At 41.2% G+C, this 22188-nt stretch overlaps 1 protein-coding gene across 5 annotated transcripts in view; it reads left to right on the forward strand.

Moving 5' to 3' along the window:
• LOC138762747 (interleukin-12 receptor subunit beta-2-like) overlaps nucleotides 1-22188 on the forward strand; it is a 107351-nt gene that overhangs the window by 75155 nt on the left and 10008 nt on the right. For 4 of the 5 annotated variants that reach the window (XM_069936321.1, XM_069936322.1, XM_069936324.1 and 1 more), the window contains 3 exons: nucleotides 4419-4550; nucleotides 11195-11294; nucleotides 20369-20459. In XM_069936321.1, coding sequence (XP_069792422.1) covers nucleotides 4419-4550; nucleotides 11195-11294; nucleotides 20369-20459 — 323 coding nt within the window. The remainder of the gene's footprint in view (nucleotides 1-4418; nucleotides 4551-11194; nucleotides 11295-20368; nucleotides 20460-22188) is intronic. The other variant, XM_069936325.1, reaches the window with a different exon arrangement.

The raw sequence follows: 22188 nt of genomic DNA on the forward strand, positions 1-22188 counted from the left end.
GGCAGTGATGCAGTTATACGGGATGCTCTCAATGCATCCTCTGTTAAATGTGGTGAGGGTGGAGGGTGGAAACTGAACTTTCCTCAACCTCTGCAGGAAGTAAAGATGTTGTGGGCCTTCTTGGCAATGGATCTGGTGTTGGGGGACCAGGAGAGATCCTCTTTCAGGTGCACACCAAGGAGCTTAGTGCTCTTGCCTACCTCGACAGCGAGCCGATCGATGGTCAGCAGAGAGTGGTTCTGAAGTCGACCACCATCTCCTTTATCTTGCTGGTGAAGGTTGTTATCTCTGCACCAGTCCATTAGTGATTTCACCTCCTTTTTATAACCTGACTCATCGTTCTTGCAGATGAGCCCTACCACGATCATTCCGTCAGCGAATTTGCTGATGCGAGTAGAATTGTATCTCGCTGCACAGATGTGGGTCAGGTAAACAGCAGTGGGCCCACGTGCACAGTGTGATGGTGTTGGACATGCTGATTCCAATCCGGACTGATGGAGGTCTTCCAATCAGGAAGTCAAGGATCCAGTTACAGAGAAAGGTGTTTAGTCCCAACAGATTCAACTTCCTAATCAGGTGCTGTGGAATGATCATGTTGAATGCTGAGCTGAAGTCCATGAAAAGCATTTGAACATACAAGTCTCTATTTAGTGAGGGCTAGGTGGAGTGTGGTGGCAATGGTGCATTCTGTAGATTGGTTGGGACGGTATGCAAACTGCTGGGGGTCCAGTGAGGGGGGCAGCTGAGCCTTTTTGTGCTCCATAACTAGCCTCTCGAAGCACTTCATGAGTACAACAGAATGGTAGTCATTGACACAGCACACTGAAGGCTTCTTTGGCATAGGGATGATTATGGCCACCTTGAGGCACCTTGGTACAATGGCCCTGTTCAGGAAGATATTGAAGATGTCTGTGAGGATGTCAGCTAGTTGGTCCACACATCCTCTGAGCACCCTGCCAGTGATGTTATCTGGTCTCGCAGGCTTATGAGATTTGACCATGAGCAGCATCCTTCTCACTTCAGCCTTTGGGAGACACAGTGCCTGCTCATACGGAGGAGGTATGTACCTCCTCGCCTCAATGTCATTTTTCGCCTCAAAGCTTTCTTCATGATGCTATTAGTGTGTTGGCTCCGGGAAAGATCCTCTGAGATAGTGACTTTGAAGAACATAAATTTTCTAACCCTCTCCACTTCTGATCCCCCAATGATCAATGGATCGCACATATCTGGTTTCCCCTATGTGAGGTCAACAATCAGCTCCTTGGTTTTGGTGACATTGGGTGTGCGGTTAATGTGGGTGCACCATTCAGCCAAGTTTTCAATCTCCCTCCGGCATGCTGACTCAGCCTCTCTTTTTATACAACCCACTACTGTGGTATTGTTATCAAATTTGTAGATGGTGTTGTTGTCGTACCGAGCCGCACAGTCAAAGGTGTAAGGAGAGTAGAGCGGGGGCTAAGAACATAGCCCGGTGGTGCTCTGGTGCTGATGGAGATGATGGATGAGAAGTTCTTACTAATTCTCACTGATTGTGGTCTGTAGGTGAGGAAATCTAGGATCCAATTACACAGTGGGACATTAACCCCCAAATTCTTGCACCATATCACGAGGTCAATTGCAGATCAATTTTTGAGGGGATGATGGTATTAAATGCTAAACTCTAGTCATTAAAGAGCATCCTGATGTATGCATCTTTGCTGTCCAGGTGTTCCAGGGCTTTGAGATGGCATCGCCGTAGACCTGTTGCTACGATAGGCGAATTGGAATGGATCCATGGCACCACTCAGACAGGAGCTGATATGCTTCAACACCAACCTCTTCAACACCAGCCTTTCAAAACACTTCATTACTGTTGATGTGAGTGCCATTGGTTGATAGTGATTTAGGCAGACACACTCTTACCACACTCTTCTTGGGCACGGTATGATTGATGCCAGTTTGAAACAGTGTGGTGGATACCACGCTCTGCCAGAATGAGAAGTTGAAGATATCCATGAATACATTAAGTCGGTCAGCACAGAGTTTTAATACTCAGCCGGGTACTCCATCCGGACCAATGCTTTCCTTGGATTCTCTCTCCTGAAGGCAGCCCATGCGCCATCCATAGATACAGACAGGCGGGTATCATCATGGGACATGGGGATGTGCAGTGGTGGTTCTTTATTGTTCTTGTGGTGGAATTGGGTGTAGAGGCATTGAGTTCATTCCCTATTGCACCAGATTTTGTTTTGTAGCAGGTTATGTCATTTAGGCCCTGCCACAGCTGTATGGAATCCCTTTATGGTTCCCATTTTCATCTGGAAACGCTGCTTCGCCCGGGAGATAGCTTTCCGCAGGTCATTCCTGCTCCTTCTGTAGTGATCTGGATCTCTGGATTTAAATGGCTGTGATCTGGCTCTCAGAAGTTTCTGAATTTTATTGTTCATCCACGGTTTCTGGATGGGGATAACCCTGAACCGTTGGTGCGGATACACTTATCCACATCTGTTTGGATAATGTCTGTGACTGCCCCAGTGTAATTATTCAGATCCTTAAGCTGAGTCCTTGAACACCGCCCAATCTGTTGAATCAAGGAAGTCCTGCAACCATTCTTCAGCCTCCCGTGACCACCTTCTAGCTCTCCTGATCTCCAATGCCTCTCTTTTTAGGCTCTGTTTGAATTAAGGCAGAAGGAGCACAACCAGGTGATGCAAATTGCCAAAATATGGTCTCAGAAAAAAACAGTAGGCCTTCCTTATCTAGAAATAGTTGTGATCGAGTCTGCTGGGACATCTGGCACAGCAGTTTATATGCTAGTGGTAGTCGGGCAGGGTTTTCTTGAGACAGACCTGATTAAAGTTTCTGACTAAGATTTGTAGGGTGTTGAGGTGGACCATCTCTTGTTTACTGATCACATCATTCAGCTCTGCAAGTGCCTGTTTGTAATCGACATCAGGAAGGATATAAACTCCAGTGATGAGAACTCTCGGGGTAGATAGAAGGGTATGTATTTCATCGATTTGCTTAATCAAGAGCAGAAGGTCAGCATAACCCCAACATCCATGCACCACCAAGTATTAACCAAAAAGGACACACCATTCCTCTCCCTTTTCCAGAATCCAAATTCCGATCCAGTCTATGAATGGTAAAACCACCTGGTCAGTTAGCTATGTCCGGTGTATTCTCTGTTCACCAAGTCTTGGTGCAACAAACAACTGAGATTTGCCCTCAGGTCATCAATTTTATTCTCCAGTGACTGGATATTGGCCAATAATACAAATAGTAGAGGAGGTCTCAGACCCCTGTGCTGTCAAGTGTAGTGGAACGTGGTTGTTCCTGGTTCTCCTGAAGTCCATAATCATCTCCTTCATCTTGTCCATATTGAGATACAGTTGTGGCTCTCGCATCATATCATGAGATTTTCCACCTCTTCTCTGTAGTACAACTCATCCTTGTTGCTGATGAGGCAACTACTTTTATGTCATCTGTAAACTTGATGTCATCTGCAAACTTGATGACTCTGTTGGAGTTGGATCTGGTGATGCAGTCGTGGGTCAGTGGCATGAACAGGAGTGGGCTGAGAACAGTGCTCAGTGCGATGATGCTCATCGTTCTGCTACTGACCCGGGCATTCTGTGCTCTTTCCACTAAGAAGTCCAGAATCCAGTTACAGAGAGGGGTGTTGAGTCACAGGGAGGACAGTTTCTCCACCAGCCTCTGAGAAATTATCATATTAAATACCGAACATCATTCATGAGGTTTGCCAGGGCAGGGTGGGGGGGATAAGACTATCACATCATCAGTGGAGTGAATTGAAATTGGTCCATTGTCTCTGGGAGGTGCCCTTTAATGCATTCTATCACCAGATGCTCGAAACATTTCATAGTGGTGGGGGACATTGCCACAGGGTGATAGTCACTGAGGCCTGGTCCCACTGCTTCGTGTGGGTTCACCTTGGATAGGGTTCACCTTATCTGAGCTGGGGCTATGCAGGGAGCCAACAGGGGGAAATGGAGCTTTCTTCGGCGTCAGCCCATTCTTCTTGTCGAACCATGCATAGAGATGTTCAGTCTGTCCGGAAGGGAGGAGTCTTTGTCTTTGATTTGCGATCTGTTATGGTCTTGATCCTTTGCCACATTCAGTAATGATTTACAAAGGGGAATTAGATAAAAGTTTCAAAAAGAATTGTGTGCCTGGCTTTGGTAAAGCACAATAAAGTGTGATTAATAGAGATGAGGTTTTAATTAGCTCTTGTTCAATTTTACAGCAGGATCTGATTAACCACTTTTGGATTCCGGCTTCCAAAATTTAGTTAATCAACCCTTATTGCAAAAATATTCTTTAAAATTTGGCATGTTTTATGCTATAAATTTTATTTGTAAAAAAAAATAAATCAGTTGCATTCATTGAACATTGAAGGACTTAACTTATCTTGATAGATAATGTCACCGATGTTGCCGTGAGGACCTATTGGCTGACACTTGAATTGGACACCATTTACACTATTCATATGACTGCCACGACAGCTGCTGGAGAAGGAGAGAAGGGAGCAGAAATACCCATCAAACTTGGTGAGTAAATAATTCAGAGGCTTTTAATCCTCAAGAATTAAACCCACCAGAGTTTGGGAGAGAAGATCATTTTTGAATAAATATTCATTAATTGCAACAAACCAGCTTCAATCCACCTGTGAGTAATCTACGTTATAATGTCAGTGCAGGGTATTAATCAACAAATGCAATAGTTACTGTTTACATTAACGACTTTAAGGTGCAAGGTCAGAGGTGAAAGAAAAATAGCAAAGATTTTGATGGGCAGTGGAGAGGAGGTGATAAACTATTTCTCGTGTGTTTTTGAGATTTTATCCTTTATGAACAATTCTTGATTATCATTTAAATAGAAACTGGGAGCATTGGTACTTCTATGATATGTTGAATTGATGTCCATCTAGTGCTGGTAATTTAAATCTATAAGCATAAATTGCCATCACCGGATTAACAAAAGTCAGTCAGTAAGTTTGCATATGATACAAAGATTGATGGAGTTGTGGACAGTGTGGAGGATCAACAAAAGATACGGCAGATCATGATATATTGTGGATATAGGCAGAGAAATGGAGATGGAGTTTAATCTGAGCAAGCATGAAAATGCTGGAAGAACTCAGCAGGCCTCGCAGCATCCTTCTTCAATAAGGTGTTGCACTGTGGGAGGTCAAATACAAGATGAAAATGCACAGTTAGTGGCAGAATTTTTAACAGCATGGATGTACGGAGGAATCTGGAAGTCCAAGACCCTAGCTCCCTGGAAAGTAGCCATGCAAGTATATAGGGTGGTAAAGAAGGCATACAACATGCTTGTCTTCATTGGGTGGGGCATTGAGCATAGGAGTCAGGAAGCCATATTGGTGAGGCCACACTTGTAATACTGCTTTCAGTTCTGGTTATCCCATTATAGGAAGGATGTGGAGGCTTTTTAAAGTGTACAGGAGAGACTTACTAGAATACTGCTTGGGTTAGAGTTTATGAGTTAAAAGGAAAAGGTGGACAGATTTGGGTTGTTTTCTCTGGACCATTGGAGGCTGAAGGGAAGTTTATAAAATTATGAGCAGCATCAGTAGGGTAGACAGAATCTTTTCCCCAGGGAAATCCTGCCAAACACTACAGGACCTGCATTTGAGGTGACGTGGAGAAGGTTTAAAGGAGATATGCGGGCAAGATTTTTGTACACAAAGAACAGTAGGTGCTTGGAATTGACTGCCAGGAGTGGTGAGGCAAGCAGATACAACAGTAGTGTTGAAAAGGTTTCTAGATAGACACATGAATGAGCATGGTTAGAGGATATGGAGCAGATTTAGTTTAAATTGCGGATAGAAGAGATTTAGTTTAAATTGGCATGGTCTGCTGTACCATTCTATGTTCTCAGCCTGACAAAATGATGTCATATCTCACCAAAAAATTACTTCCTGTAGTTATGAAGGGTGGGCTTATTTAGTTCAATGTTGAAATTTATTCTTGAATGTTATTGTAACTGGTCCCAAATGATCCCAAATAATCTTGTCATTAGAGAGCTGTCATCCTTTACCTTTCTTCTGCCTTTCAGCATTTTTGTCTCAGTCATTAAGTTAGGTTTCACCTTGTCCTGACCAAACTTAATTGAGTTGTTGAACTGCAGAATAAGTTTTAACAAGCTGTTTGACAGTAATGAAAATATTAGTTCTTCACATTACCAATTGCTTCTTCCATCTTTTTGATCCAAAGAGAGTAATGGGTTCAAAATTAGGATTAGTTTTGCCTATTGCCAATGTGAGAAATATAGGGTAAATTATGTCTTTATCATTCTTAAGAGCATTGCCCTCTTCCTTCCTCTATAGCATGCAATGTAACTGAGATTACTCTGTCAGAAAGCAAAGCTGATGTGAGTGTTTCTACTTCTTCAAGTAAGTAGACACCTCTGCTAAGTTAAGTGTGGTGTTTTCTGCCCAGTGAAAGTTATGTTCTGCAACTTTCGTGAATCTAGCCTTCCTATTCACAGATTTAAAGATTATGGGTCTATGAGAAAAATCTGTATGTATAGGTGTTAGGGATAATTTGCCATCAGTAGATGGTGGAAAAACCTGGAGAACTTTTAGTTACAATAAAAATATTTATACATTGCAACAATCAAAGATGAGAAAAAAAAACTCTGGGGAATATTTTAGAAATTTGAAATCCAGCACAATTGATAGGATACAGAGGACATACATTCAAAGCACTACACTTGAGAAGACAAATTATGAAAATACAAGATTTATATTTTTCTTTCTTCTATTTACATGTATAAGAAAAAGAACATATTAGTATTTAACAAATATATATTAACCATATATTTCTTCTCCTCTTGTAAAGTTAAAAGAAAAAAGAGAGAAAAGAAATTCATTTTTATTACAAAATACCCTCTAACTAATCTTTTTAAAAAAAGAAAGAGGGACTGGGCAGTCCATTCTGAGAGTAAACAAAGGGTTTCCTGGTTAAAACCAAATTTGCCAAAAGAAATGAGGAGAGAATCCAGGATAAAATTATAATTCTTAAACTATATGGAAATATTGAATAAATGGTCACCAAACTTCTTCAAATTTAAAAGATGTATCAAATGTCCAACTCCTAATTTTCTCCAAACTTCTCTCTGTTTTTGAATCTGAGTCATGTTCATCCAGATGGACATGAGTACGGATTCAGCTCCAAATTCTGGCTTATGAATCAGACTATCAGTGCCTCAACTTCCTAACTAATGATAGCGCCATTGGAGACAATCAGCAAAGCGTTTGTTTTGTGTATTCTTTCAAGGGAGATAATTATATTTATACAGATCCTTACAATTTCTCATAATTTTAATACCCAAATAAGTAAATTGGTTCTTAACAACTTTAAAGGGTATTTGATCGTGTAATTACTTTTGATATGGAAAAAGTTCACTCTTATAAAGATTTAATTTGTATCCTGAAAAACTACCAAATTCAGAAAGTAGGGACAGCATAAAGGGAATAGATTTCCTAGGGTCAGAAATATAAATTAATAAATCATATGCATATAATGAAACCTTAAGTCACACATGTCAAACTCTGGCCCGCGGGCCAAATTTGGCCCGCGATATAATTATATTTGGCCCGCAAGATCATATCAAAAATGTATTAGAGGTGGCCCGCTGGCCGCCGCGCCAGTATAGCGCATGCACAGTAACCGCTGTGTCCCAGGGTGAGAGAGAGAGAGAAAAATCCTGGTCCTTGAAAAGTAGTGGTGGGTGGTTTTATAAACACGCTGTCGTGTCCCCCCACCAACCCCCCCACCGCAGCGTGGCCTGGCCAGTGTCAGGGGAAGCCAAGGCCGCTTCCCAGCGCCCGGAACCCCAGTGGCACAGTGTTTCTTGGAGCTGCAGATGGAGTCGGGACGCTGGAGGGAAGATTGGGGCTCCCCGCCAGGCGATGGGGGAGCCGGCCGCTGGCCGCCCTGCGCCTTCCCACCGGACCAGCGGCGAGTGCCCGGAGTACACGTGGAGAGCGAGTCTGGTCGGGCAGGTAGGGTGGAACCCCCCGCCAATCTCGGGAGTGGCGTGGGCTGGATCGGGATTAACCACGCTCACCTGCTCCTCCACCGCTGACCGGGATCCCAGCGCGGTCCTGAGCGCGGAGACTGCCCTGGAAAGGTCCTGGGACACCGGCACGGAAAGAAGAGCAGGGTCCGTAGAACATTACAGATCAGAAACAGGCCCTTCGGCCCTTTAACTCTACCTAGTGAAAACCCAACACTGGAGAAACTCAGCGGGTTAAACCGTATCCTTTATCCAGCAGAGAGGTACCTGACAATGTTTGGCCCTTGATCCCCCTCATCAATGTATGAGCGAATGTCTGTGGTTCTCGTAAAAACACCAGAAGGGAGAAACTCAGCAGGTCAAAGGGGGTCCGGGAGAAACTCAGAAGGTCAAGGGGAGGGGGTCCGGGAGAAACTCAGCAGATCAAGGGGGGTCCGGGAGAAACTCAGCAGGTCAAGGGGGGTCCGGCAGAAACTCAGCAGGTCAAGGGGGGTCCGGGAGAAACTCAGCAGGTCAAGGGGGGTCCGGCAGAAACTCAGGGGGGGCCCTGCCGCAGGCCGACCCGCGACTCACGGTGACGGGGCTGCTGATCCGCCGAGATGCCGCCCTGCAGCGAGAGCCGATGCCCCCGCACTGTCGTTGTCCAACCCGATCGCCCGCAAACCCCGCCCTCCCGCACACAGGCCTGAGTAAGGATTATGAACTTTAATCTCAGGATAAAACGATCTTCCAATCGTTTCATGTCACAGTGATAAATATATTCCTGGTTAAAAATGGTCCTGCACCTGGATACAAGCTCATTAGGCATAAAACTTGAAAAGTGTGTAAATCAAAGGATATCTGTACCAATGGAAAAAGGGCATGGCAAATAACCCTGCTAGAGTTCATGCCCACAATCAGTCACCCATTTGATTGTTTCAGGAATCATGTTATTCTCCCACATTCTGAATAAGCCCTCAGATTTTACTATTCGACAGCACACTAGCAACATTTGACAAATCCTCTATAGAGAAATATTATTTATTGAATATTTTATTTCTCATTTGTTAATGCTTCTTCTAGAAAGAGTTTATCCAAAACTATTATTAAACATTTATTTTAATAAGAAAAAGTTTAACATTACATATGTTGAAAGAAGAGAAAACATGCGGATGTTGTTGAAAATTTTCAATGAATATTTAGTTCGGCCCTCGACTTAGTCCAAGTTTTTAATTTTGGCCCTCCGTGAATTTGAGTTTGACACCCCTGCCTTAAGTATCATATCACCCCTCTTGATACCATGAATGTCATTGGAGTCTCCCGATGCTCCAGAGTCAAATGAAATAGCAAAGGACTAAAAGGGCAGCCCTGCCGAGTTCAATTTATATTTTTATTCAGCCCATAAAAACTTAATCTGCCCAAGTACTGTACAATCAGAAAAAGTATAGTCATTGCTTTAATGTAAGGAATGCAATGCCCAATTTATGCACAGCATGCTCCCAAAACAACATTGTGATAATAATATATGTCTTGCCGTCTGCCACGATTCTCAGTAGTTTGAAGAGGACCCTACGTGCTCCCTCTGCCCGACTTCAGCAACACTAAAACATATTTTAGTGGGCTGCAAGGCCAGCCTTATTCAAGGCCGATACACCTGGTGTCACAACTGGGTGCTCCGGTGACTTGCAGCAGTACTGCAAAATCGGCAGACGAGTGTCAATGCTCTACCTCCCCCTTCATCCCGCTGGCTGTTTTTGTCCAGAAAGATAAGGTTCATGCCAGAATCAAGATCAGACTCCGGGCAGTTAGGTGGGGCATGTTTTTGGAAGGTGGCGGCAAACTTAGGCCAGAGGCTGTGCTTCCCAAATTAAATTGTGGAAACCAACCTCAGACCAGACCTTGTGCTGTGGTTGGCCTCACTCCATCTCGTTTACATCATCAAGCTTACAGTACCCTGGGAGGATGCAGTGGATGCCTATGAGCCCTAGAAACTGAGATACGCTGAGTTTGGAGCTGATGTACAGCAACATGGCTAGAAGGCAAGAGTCCGACTGATTGAAGTAGACTGCAGAGGATATGTAGCCAACATCAAGGCTACTCCAGGAGTTGGGAGCATGAGAAAAGATACACCGACAAGCAGCCGGAGATCTCTTCAGAGCTGCTGAAAAGGGAAGTCAGTGGCTCTGGATGAGAAGAAAGAAATTCCATCTAGGCCCCCAAGTAAGTGAATGCTGGGATTCCCTGCTGAACCTTCCAGAGGTTTCATGGGTCTATCAGCAAAACACTGAGGAAGGAGGGTGCCCACTTGATAACCCAGAAGATGCCATCACTCACTTGGTTACCCCACAGAGTCTAGGCAGCAAGTGTCAGGAGTACAATAAGGGATATTAACATCTAGTCCCTAATAGCATACCATATGAGACACATAGATCAGATGGATAGCCAGCATCTTTTTCCCGAGGTAACAATGGCCAATACCAGAGGATACCTGTTTAAGGTGGGTGGAGGCAAGTTAAGGAGAGATGTCAGATGTATGGTTTTTACACAGAGAGTAGTGAGTGTCTGGAATGCCATCTTGGTAGAGGTTGGAGGTTGGTACAATAGGATCATTTAAAAGATTCTTAGATAGGCACATGGATGTAAGAAAAATAGACGGTCCTGTGAGGATGGGATAGGTTAGATTGATGGTGGAATAAGTTTACATAGGTTGCCAGTGCATCATGGACTGAAGGGTCTGACCTGTGTTGTAATTTTCCATGTTCTATGGCCAGTTAATCTATTTCAGTGGTAATGAGATCCAAATAATGGCCAGGATAAAGTCCTTGCAGTTCATTAGAGTGCTGCCATGATACCTTATACATCTACCTAAGATCTCTAGCAGGGCATTAGTTTAATATATCATCAAAATACAGTATTGAAAAGTCAGTCAAAATTCTTGTGCTGAAATCCCTTAATGGGGTCTTGAACCCATAGTTTCTGAATCATGTTAATTTCTCTTTCTCTTACAGTGGTGTTGTGCATTCCAATATTTTTTGTTAATGTCCAAATCACTAATAGTATGAAATTAACTGTGAAATTTGCATGTTTCTTCCTAACATTTTTAAAGCAATCCAATTGCAATCAATGGAACATGAACATGACTGTATCTTCTTGTTTTTGTTGGGATTTTTAGACTTTCATGGCATTGCCCTTCCACTACAGCTAAGCTTGGGAATTAGCATCCCATCCGCCTTCCTTTTAGCTCTGACACTTACAAAATCGGTCAGGCACAGGTGAGTTCTTTGGTTTGATCACAGCATCTTTAAACAAATTATTAAAGTTGAAATTATTATAGTTAAATAAAAGGCTTGCTTCCAATAAATATTCCCAAATGTGAAAATGAGTCTTAGAGACTCTGTTGTGTTGAGATGATACTACATCTGTTCGGCTCAGCTTCAAATCCATTGTCCAAACCGTAACCCAGGAAATTTATCACTGCCCACTTCCAGCCCAACTGACATTGGATTGAAGAGGTAGTTTTAACACAATTTAGCCTGGGATGTGAGGATCTTATTAACTGCCAAGTCTACAGTTTACATCCTGCTGGATTTTAGTTTTTAGATCGGTCAGCTGATTTAAATTCAACCCTTTCTTTCCATTTCCCACCTCCACTCTGTAAAACTCTGTTCTTTCCTTGCACATTCTCATGCTCCAAAAAAGTGAACGTAGTAGCAAGTAAAATATTCAACATTTATAATCCAGTTTCACCCATTGAGAATAGCCATAATGCAGTGAATTAATTGATAGCAAGCAATCAAGAGGAGAAAGAGCATGTTGGCAGAGAAACAAAATTTCAGGTTAAATATGATTAAGTTAATAAAGCAAAAAATGTCCATAGAATCTTCTTTAGTTCACAAATAAAAATTAATGACATTGTTAAAACACAATTAAAATTCACAAGGGGGTTCAGTAACATTTTGCTTGGATAAGTTTAAAGATAACTCCCATCAATCAACAGTAATTGGAGCCATTGTGCTAAAGAAATTTTTTTTTAAAACATTTGTCTGCTTTTGAGTTAGAATAAGTTTATACATGAAAGTATATTGCTGGTGTTTTTGGCTACATATAATTATCGTCATAATTGATTATTCAGAATACCTATTTATCTATTACACCAGATTTTACTGAACCAGAAATATTTCATTTAAATCCAGAAAAATGAAATGCCTTAATCATTTCTATTTGTTTATTGTGGGTTTGTCTGCTTGAATGCAAAGAGACTCCTTCTGGGAACAGGAAGTTCAACAGGAAACAGGAAATATAAGATGAGACAAAAGCAGCAAGAATTTACAATTCTTAACATAATTCTTGGTAAATGTTTTCTCAGTAATGCAAAAGTTGTTAGTAAAAATTTTAAACTTTCATTCATTCATTTATTCCACCTCTGCACTAAACATTCTTTGATGGATATGGTGACACTTTTAAGGCCAGTATTTAGTACTTATTCCTAACTGCCACTGAAAAGATGAAGCTGAACTGCTTTCTTTAACCTCGAGCGTCTGGTGAAGCTACTCCCACTGTATTGCTGGCTATGGATTTCCACCCTTTGGATCAACTGTATAACATAAAATCCTTGATATCTGGTACCTACCGGGATTGCGGGAGCCAGATATGGAAATTTTATGATTGCCTGAGACATGCTCTTACAATTCCAAACTATTACACCTGCTTTAAGAATAATCAGTTTAAAAAACAAAAGATGTAAAGTAATTTGAAAAAAAATTCAATATTGTAGTCCTTAATTATGTAAAGGTCACTTTAATCAAGTAATTCACATAACTTAAAAACTTAAAATTTAAATTCGAACCCCAGTCACTGGCATTGTAACAAATCTGGGCTGACCATGCAACCATCATAATTAACCCCCCTCTCCAATCTTTCAGATAAAGACTTACTAATATTCTTAATATTACATGAACAAAGTTAAAGACTCTTGCTAGATAGTGACAGGGAGACACTTTAGGAGGGTTACCCCAGCAGTGAGCATATCCTGAGCATCACCATCTTATTCAAACGCAGCTTTATTGAAACTTGATTCAGATAGAGAGAGAAAAGGAATGAAGAACACAATAAGTGACTGTCAGATACAGTGGACAGATTGTTATAGAGTCTAATGATGGGAGTTGTCATTGGAAGTCGGATGAAGCAGCTAAAGGAAAATAAAGTTGGTTAAGTGTTAAACCCACGTAAAGTCATTCTTCTTGGAAGAACAAGCATAACATTGTCTCAAAAATGTCTGAGTGAGTAAGGTAAATTAAGTCCTCCCACACTAATGCAGTTTACCGACATACTGGCTGATAACTAGAAATGCTACAAACAGCGATTCAACATTTATTAAGAAGCTGGTGGAATGGGAGAGACCCATGGAAAATGGAAAGTGTCTGTGTTTCTGCACATGATGGGTGAAGACGTCTATAACAGTTTTCAAATTGATGAGACACTTTTCACGTTGGACACTCTGATGGCAAGATTTGAGGAGTATTTTGTTCCAACTAAAAATGTCACGTTTGAGAGATTCAAGTTTTTCTCCTGTGACCAGAAACAAGGTATGAGCTTTAACCAATACTTAGCTGAGCTTCACACACTGAGTAAGTGCTGTGAATTTGATGATTTGAAAAATTCACTCATTAAAGACGAGTTTGTCGAATTCCAGATAATAGGCTTACAGGACGACTGTTGTGTGAAAAAGATTTTACTGTGAAAAAGACTGTGAATATGTGTAAGGCAGCAGAGACTACATGAGCACAAGCTAAGGAGCTGTACAAGATAGACACCACAGTTAAGGAGCTGCACAGGATAGACACAAGAGTACATGCAATGAAAACAAATAAACAGAGCACCAGGAGTTTCCCAAAGCAACCACAAAGCAAAGTGGTATGCTCAAACATCAAATGCAGCAGGTGCAGAGGCAGACATATTCCAAAGATGTGTCCTGCCTATGGGAAGTCTTGCTATAAATGTGGGGATGTCAAAAGAAAGGTATACTCAGAGGATGAAGAAATGGAAGAATTCTTCGTGGATTCACTTCAGACTGCTCCTGGCAGAATGTAATGGATTATTCCAGTGACTGTGAATGAGACAGTAATTCCATTTAAGATTGACACCAGAGCCCAGGTGAATCTATGAACGATTACAAGACCTTCACCGTAATGAGCATGATTTATCCTGTGAAATTAAAACTGACAGGCTACACTGGAGAGGATGTATCAGTAAAAGGGGGCTGCATGGTGACCTTCAAACACAAAGGATGACATCTAAGGTCACAACTACTGATTGTCGAAAGGAAAGAACATGCGTGCATGTGAAAAGCTCAACCTGGTGAAAAGAGTTTTCATATTGTCTTCACAGACCAAAGATAAGCACACAACACTCACGGAAGAAAAGATAACTACATTAGAGGAGTGATACCTTCATGTTCAGAGAAAATCAACCACATTACATGACGTGAATGACAAACTAGAAATTTGCCTAGTTGGCAAATAAGGATGCCTTCTTACGCCAGCTAGAAGACAAAAATAGACAGTTACAGGAATGTCTGGAACCTGCTGAACAGAAACTGCAACAAACTGCAGAATCATTACCAGAAGTAGAAGCTGAACTTGCCCAGCGAATTACTGCTCTGAAAAAGGCTGAAGAGTGGCCTGGCAGCATAGAAGAATGTTTGAGACCTTTAGAGACTCAGCTTGAAGTAAAGAATCAGGAACTGCCACCATTTTATTCAAACGCAACTTTATTGAAACTTTGTTCAAACAGCTGGTACTCGACTGACTGAATTTTGCTCCTATCTTCACCAAGGTGTTGTGTGTTGCTTTGGAGAACATTATTTTAACAATTTTAAACTTTTATTTACATTTTTATTTATTCTTATTTATTTCAATGTTTTTACATTTATTTTCTTCCTCAATTTTTTTTGGCTGTTGCTTGGATTCCAGGGACCTTACTGTATTTCCAAGTCAAGATGATGCGTGGCCTTTTTATTTATTGAATTTTTTTTGATCCAGACATTGCTTGCTGAGTCAGTATTTATTACTCGTCTCTAATTGCTCTTGAAAAGTTGGTGGTGTAATGCGCGTCGAAAGAACTAAAGACTTGTTGATCCAAACCAAGGCTTTTATTAACTAAAAGACTGGAGCATATCACAAGTAGGTCCACCAGTCCAGAATGACCTGGTCTGGCTAGGAGCAATCCTTTAAGACCTGCCAGTAGGTGTGGCTACACTCTCAGCCAATCACAGTCATCCTACACTACCATCTATACATATACACATTGGTGATAGAATCTGTACTATCACAGATGGTAAACCAGCCTTGACCCTTACAGTCCTTCTGGTGAAAGCACTCAGAGCTGTGGGGAGAAAAATGCAGGATTTGGACCTAGCCATCAAAATGACCTGCAACTTAGAAAAGAAGATGCAGGTGGCTGCATTACCATGTGCAAAAGCTCCTGTCCTTCTTGCCTGCCACTTGTGCCTCAAGCCTAGTCCCCTATTCAATAAGAGCATGGCTACTCAACTTCAATGCTCGCTCTGCATTCCCATCTATCTGTGGCAATCTTTCCCTTGATTGTTTATCGTACCTATCTATCTACATTCCACTTCTACCTCTGCCTCCAAATTAGTCAAGGACTCTGATTCTACTGACCTTTGAGGAAGGGAGTTCCATTGACCAAAATCCCTCAAAGAGAAAGAACTTGTTTGATCTGTCTTGAATGAGTGACTTCTTGTTTCTAAACAGCAAGCCCCTAGTTCTAACTTCTGAAGAGGAAACATCTCCAGATCCTCTCCTCGGGATCTTGTGTTTCCATCAAGTCTCCTCTTACTCTTCTACACTCCAATTGACACGATCCCAGCTGGTCCAACTTTCCTCAGGAATCAACTTGCTCATTCCAGCCATTTATCTAGTGCTTCAATGCCCCTTAAATACCCACTCCATATGGGGTTTGATCAAAACTCCAGATAACTTAAGCATAGTCTGCTTTTATATTTAATTTCCCCAGCAATAAACAATTTCATTGTTAGCTTTACTGATGATTTATAATATCTGCTCATTGGCCTTCTGCACATCCTACACTCGAACATTCAAATCCATCTATATTTCAAGGCTTTTTAATCCCACTTTACCCACATCATGCTCCATTTCCCAATATTTGCCTTTTTATTTATTTGTATCCCTTTGTAGCCTCCTTCTATCCTGATCACATCTTACTCTCCCACCTAACTATGTGTAATTATCAAACTCAACAATGATTTTTCTGTGTGTATTATAATTCAAGTTATGCGTTGAATTCCCAACATTAATTCTTGTGGTACAGTACTTATGCTAAATCTGTCATCCGTTGGCCGGTCAATTTTATAATAATATTTTAACTCCTGTACCATAAAGCTATTGCTTTCTTCAATATCATATTGATTTGTGCCCCACCTTACCAAATATCTTTTGGAAGTACATTCACCACTTGCTCTTTATTTTGCAGCCCCTTTTATTTCTTGAAAAGTCCAACAAATTAGTCAAGTATGATTTTCCTTTCCCAAAACCATGCAGACTTTGTCCAATTTCCTTGCTTTTTTTTTTGGTCCTACTATGCTCTTTGGCTTGGCTTCGCGGACGAAGATTTATGGAGGGGGGTAAAAAAGTCCACGTCAGCTGCAGGCTCGTTTGTGGCTGACAAGTCCAATGCGGGACAGGCAGACACGATTGCAGCGGTTGCAAGGGAAAATTGGTTGGTTGGGGTTGGGTGTTGGGTTTTTCCTCCTTTGCCTTTTGTCAGTGAGGTGGGCTCTGCGGTCTTCTTCAAAGGAGGTTGCTGCCCGCCAAACTGTGAGGCGCCAAGATGCACGGTTTGAGGCGTTATCAGCCCACTGGCGGTGGTCAATGTGGCAGGCACCAAGAGATTTCTTTAGGCAGTCCTTGTACCTTTTCTTTGGTGCACCTCTGTCACGGTGGCCGGTGGAGAGCTCGCCATATAACACGATCTTGGGAAGGCGATGGTCCTCCATTCTGGAGACGTGACCCATCCAGCGCAGCTGGATCTTCAGCAGCGTGGACTCGATGCTGTCGACCTCTGCCATCTCGAGTACTTCGACGTTAGGGGTGTAAGCGCTCCAATGGATGTTGAGGATGGAGCGGAGACAACGCTGGTGGAAGCGTTCTAGGAGCCGTAGGTGGTGCCGGTAGAGGACCCATGATTCGGAGCCGAACAGGAGTGTGGGTATGACAACGGCTCTGTATACGCTTATCTTTGTGAGGTTTTTCAGTTGGTTGTTTTTCCAGACTCTTTTGTGTAGTCTTCCAAAGGCACTATTTGCCTTGGCGAGTCTGTTGTCTATCTCATTGTCGATCCTTGCATCTGATGAAATGGTGCAGCCGAGATAGGTAAACTGGTTGACCGTTTTGAGTTTTGTGTCTTTAATAACAGCTTTTAACATCTTCCTATAACAGAAACACAATTTGAATATTTGGTCCACATTTCTTTGATACTCTTAAATAAGCATGTTTCTTGTATTTTGGGTTCCTGACGAGAGTAGTAGATGATTTAAAGTTTAATTCTCTAAGGAACTGTAATCGGTCACAGGACAATCATTTACAACTCCTTTGTGCAACAATAATGATTTTCCAAGAGACTCTCATCAGCTGTCATTTTGTCTCTTCTCTTCCTCACTCAGAGGTAAATTGTTCTATGCAAGCCGAAAGCTGGGAAGCCAGCTACCAGCCAAAATGGCTTCAACACGGCTGTCAATTGTCTGGGCTTAGTAGCTCACTCTATTGTATCAGGTTTTGAATCAGAGAGTCCCATTTAACGAGTGGATGTTCAACTTCAGTAAAAAGGTATGAAAAGTTTTGCAAAGTAATAGAGGTCTGCTGTACCTCTTCGGAGCATATCCATGTATGCCTGAAAATCAGAAGAGCAGGGACAAGAATAGGTCAGTAATAATAATATCCACTCAAAGTAAAACCTTCTACAGTTACACTTTACTTTCTGATTTAATAAGCAAAGTTTGTGTCTCCATGAATGAGAAGTCAAAACGTTATCACTGACAAAAGCAAAAAAGAAAACAGCGCAGTTCGTGTAGCAGTTAGTGCAACACTGTAACAGCACCAACAACCAGAATTCGAATCCAGAGATGTCTGTAAGGGGTTTGTATGTACTCCCCACGGCTGCATGAGTTTTCTCTGGGTGTTCTAGTTTCTTCCCACCATTCAAAAAATATGTACCAGGGGTTTTAGGTTAATTGGGTGGAATTGGGCAGCATGCACTCATCGGTCAAAAGGGCCTGACAATGTGCTATATGTCTAAATTTTAAAGTTAAAATTTGCAAATAAAGGGAACAAAATCAAGTTTGTTAAATGGTAATCTTTTGTCTGGCTATTGTGCTCAACTAGTTCATGAAAATAAAATGAAGAAGCCACAGCCCACACCTCTCTTGCCTGCTGGCAAATAATATCAATGATCACCAGTTACAGGGGGCGTGGCAAGATGGCGTAAGGAATAGACGTGCCTTCCAGCCCTCTCCCAACTCTTTGATATTGTTTTGTCTTTAAATGCCCATTAAAACCTTTTCAAGGTTAGATATAGTTAGAGCTGTTAAACTAGTTTCCAATGGTACAATTGTTGAAAAAAAGCAAGAAAAAACGGCAACAGATCATTATATTTTCCGAAGATATCAGAGCCTACCTGTTTACAAGAAGCCAGGACTCAGAGTGGAATGGATCCAGGAGGAGAATCACAGGAATCAGCAGCGGAGCTCCGTTCTTTGCCGGTAGGGCTCTTTAAAAATGGCTCCCGGCAGCCCTTAGAACAAAGGGCTAGCCGGGCGTGTGTATTTCAATCAACGCCTGCTATGAGCGCTGTTACAGAGCCTTTGACAGCTGAAACAACTGGGAAGCCGCCAGCTGAAGGCTTGCAGTTAAAGGGACATCCACTGACTGATGTAGCGGTGGCGCTGCGAAGTGCACTACCTGAAATGAAGATTTCTACAGACTTTAATGTGTTGGAGATGCTTGACAGAATATGGCTTGGGGATAACCCTCGCCATCAACCTCCAGAAATTACTGGGGAGGTTAAGGCAGGGGTTTCTACACGAAGTCACACTGCAAGAAAAGCAGTTAAATTAAGGGAGGGAATACAAGATCCTTTGGCTATTCAGAAACAACAGGACCCTATTGTGTCTGAATCTACTTCAGTGGATAAGTTTCTTAAGAGTCTTGAATCTAAGTTAGCTGTTACATTGAAAGAATTCGCTAAAACATTAGATCAACTTGATACTAAACTTAATACCTTGGTGGATATTAATACTCAACAGATGGCTGATTATGGAGCTTTTAAGCTTAAAACAAGTTAAAGACTTGATTTTTGTGACCAAGATTTAGTTGAGGTACAAGATCAATTACAAGATGTCAATAAAACAATTGAAACTTTACATATTCAGAATAAAAATTTAGTGAAAAAGGTTGATTATTTGGAGAATCAATCCAGACGAAATAATATAAAAATTGTTGGTTTACCAGAAGATATGGAAGGATCAGATCCAAGAAAATTTTTTACTGAGTGGATTCCACAAGTATTAGGACAAGATAAGTTCCCGGAAGGCTTAATACTGGAACGTGCTCATAGAGCTTTGAGAAGAAAGCCTCCTTTTGGACAAAAGCCACGACCTGTTTTGGTTCGTTGTTTAAATTATTATGATAGAGAGACAATTTTGCGTGTGGCCATAAGAAGTGCACAACAAAGAAGATCTCCTTTGATGGTTCAGAATAATTGTGTTTTTTTTAATCCGGATTTGAGTCAAGAAGTTATGTCTCAGTGATGTGAATTTAATTTTGTGAAAGAAGTGTTGTGGAAAAAAGGTTATAAAGCAACATTTAGATATCCTGCAGTATTGAAGATTTTTCAAGATGGTTACCAACCAAAATTTTTTGATGATCCTAAGGAAGCCATGGATTTTGCTCAATTGTTACCAATTACACAATTTCAGGAAAGATGTAGTCCTCCATGGTCCCCAAAGACAGAGCCTTCATAGGATTAAGAATTCTGAAGATTCACTAGTCTGGATGAAAAGCAGAGTAGTTAGCGCAACACCTTTACAGCACCAGTGATTGAGTCCAGACTGCGGTTCAAATCCATCGCTGTCTGTAAGGATGGTCTCCACGGTACACCTGTAAAGGTTTTCGAGAGTCTCCTGTGAAACACCAAATCTCCTCAAAATCCTCACTGATGCTTAAAAGCTGAGACAAAAACAGAATATGACACTAATACACAGTATTCTTTTATTAATATTCCTATTTCTAAGCAAATTATGTTTATCTTTTAGAATTAAAACAACATGCAATATGTTGTTGCCTGGATGGGTTCATGAAGAATTTCCAAACGTGGAAAACAGCACAGTGGCTAAAGGACTGGAGGTGAAGTATTAGCGGACAAATTTTCTTAGTACTTTATGTTAAAGGAATAACATTCCACAACTGTTACATGAATACAGAAACTAAGGAGCTCAAGGGGAGTTTATATACTGCAAATGGCATTTGATATGCCAAGGAAATTAATATATGGCATAGAATTTCAATGCTATTCCTGCAATAATTTCAGCAAATAATCCAGATATATTTTACTGTTGTCAGAAAAAGCCAATTCTAAAACTTGTCCTCTTGAATTTCTTCACAAGCAACTGAACAAGTAGTTACAAGTAACCTTGTGGAAGTCAGCCCGTGCTTCTGAAATGAAATCAAACAGCAGATATAACACACAACAAAACACCTTTTTAAAGCATACAGATCTTTATTCGTACACAGGAAGTGAAGATGACTAATCAGGAGATGTCAGAATCAGGCACCTTTCTGGTCTCAGCTCTCACTTCAAAAATACAGAGATGTGCTTCTATATTTATACAATTCCAAATGAGAAAGGGGAAAAATGACCCTCACTCTTAATATTACATCATTCTATATTAAAAAAAATTATTTTCCCTGCCACGACGCCTGGCTTTTTGGTATTTATCTTTCCCAAGCAAAATAGAATGTGTTATGGTCTAGCATTATCTCGAAAAATACAAAATTAATTATGTTTATGCTTGCTTTAACTCAACCTTTGATTGGGCTTATGCAAGCCATCTTCTTTTTTGTCCTTGTAAAGAATATTGGGTGCCATTTTTACAGCATGTTTGCAAGGTTATATTTGCAGCATTCTAACTGTTTTCAGCCATCTTGTCTGTCTCTAAATTTTAAAAGCAAAAGCTTTAGCATTGAGATATAAACTATACTTCCACAACCTAATAGAGTCAAACCCCTGGTATCTGGCCCCTATGAAGATTGATAGATGGCAGATAAGTGAATTTTCCAGTTGCTTGAGATTGTGTGTTGTGTGGATTGGTGAACTGACTGCTAGGGGTGCCAATTTTGTATTTTTTATCTTTCTATTTTCTGTAATTTTTTTGCTGGTTGCTTGAGGCTGCCTGTTGCTTGAATTCTAGATAACGAGGATTTTACTGTAGTAATAAATTATATTGAGGGTCCGTAGATCCTGTTCTCGCAAAGTGAGAACGCCAATGGTAAGTTAAACGGAGAACTAATCATAATCAAAATCAGAATTTATTGTCAAAGAACAAGTCATGCAATCCATTGTTTTTCATCGCAGGCCAAACGTTCATATAAACTACCTTACAAAAAATAAATTAAAATCGTGCAAGAAAAGTCAAAAGTAAGGCAATGTCTTTGGTTCATTGATCATTCAGGAATCTGATGGCAGTGGGGAAGAAGCTGAGTGCTCGTCTTTAGGCTCCTGTAACTTTTTCCCAATGGTGGGGGTCCTTGAGGATAGAGATTGCTTTATTAAGACACTACCTCTTGTAGATGTCTGCAATGGAGTGAAGTCTGGTGTCTGTGACATTGCAGGCCGTGTTAGCAATCCTCTGGAGTTTTTTCTTGTCCTGAGCACTACCACTTCTGTACTAGACAGTGATTCAACCAGCCAGAATCCTTTCCACAGTACACCTATTGACGTTTTCTAGTGTCTTCAGTGACATACTGAATCTCCTCAAACACCTCATAAAGTATAGCTGCTGGCAAGTCTTTTTCATGATCGCATGACATGCAGGCTCCAGGACAGATCCTCGGAGATATTGAATTTCAAGTTCTT

This window comes from Narcine bancroftii, chromosome 5, assembly GCF_036971445.1.
Source record: "Narcine bancroftii isolate sNarBan1 chromosome 5, sNarBan1.hap1, whole genome shotgun sequence".
NCBI lineage: Eukaryota > Metazoa > Chordata > Chondrichthyes > Torpediniformes > Narcinidae > Narcine > Narcine bancroftii.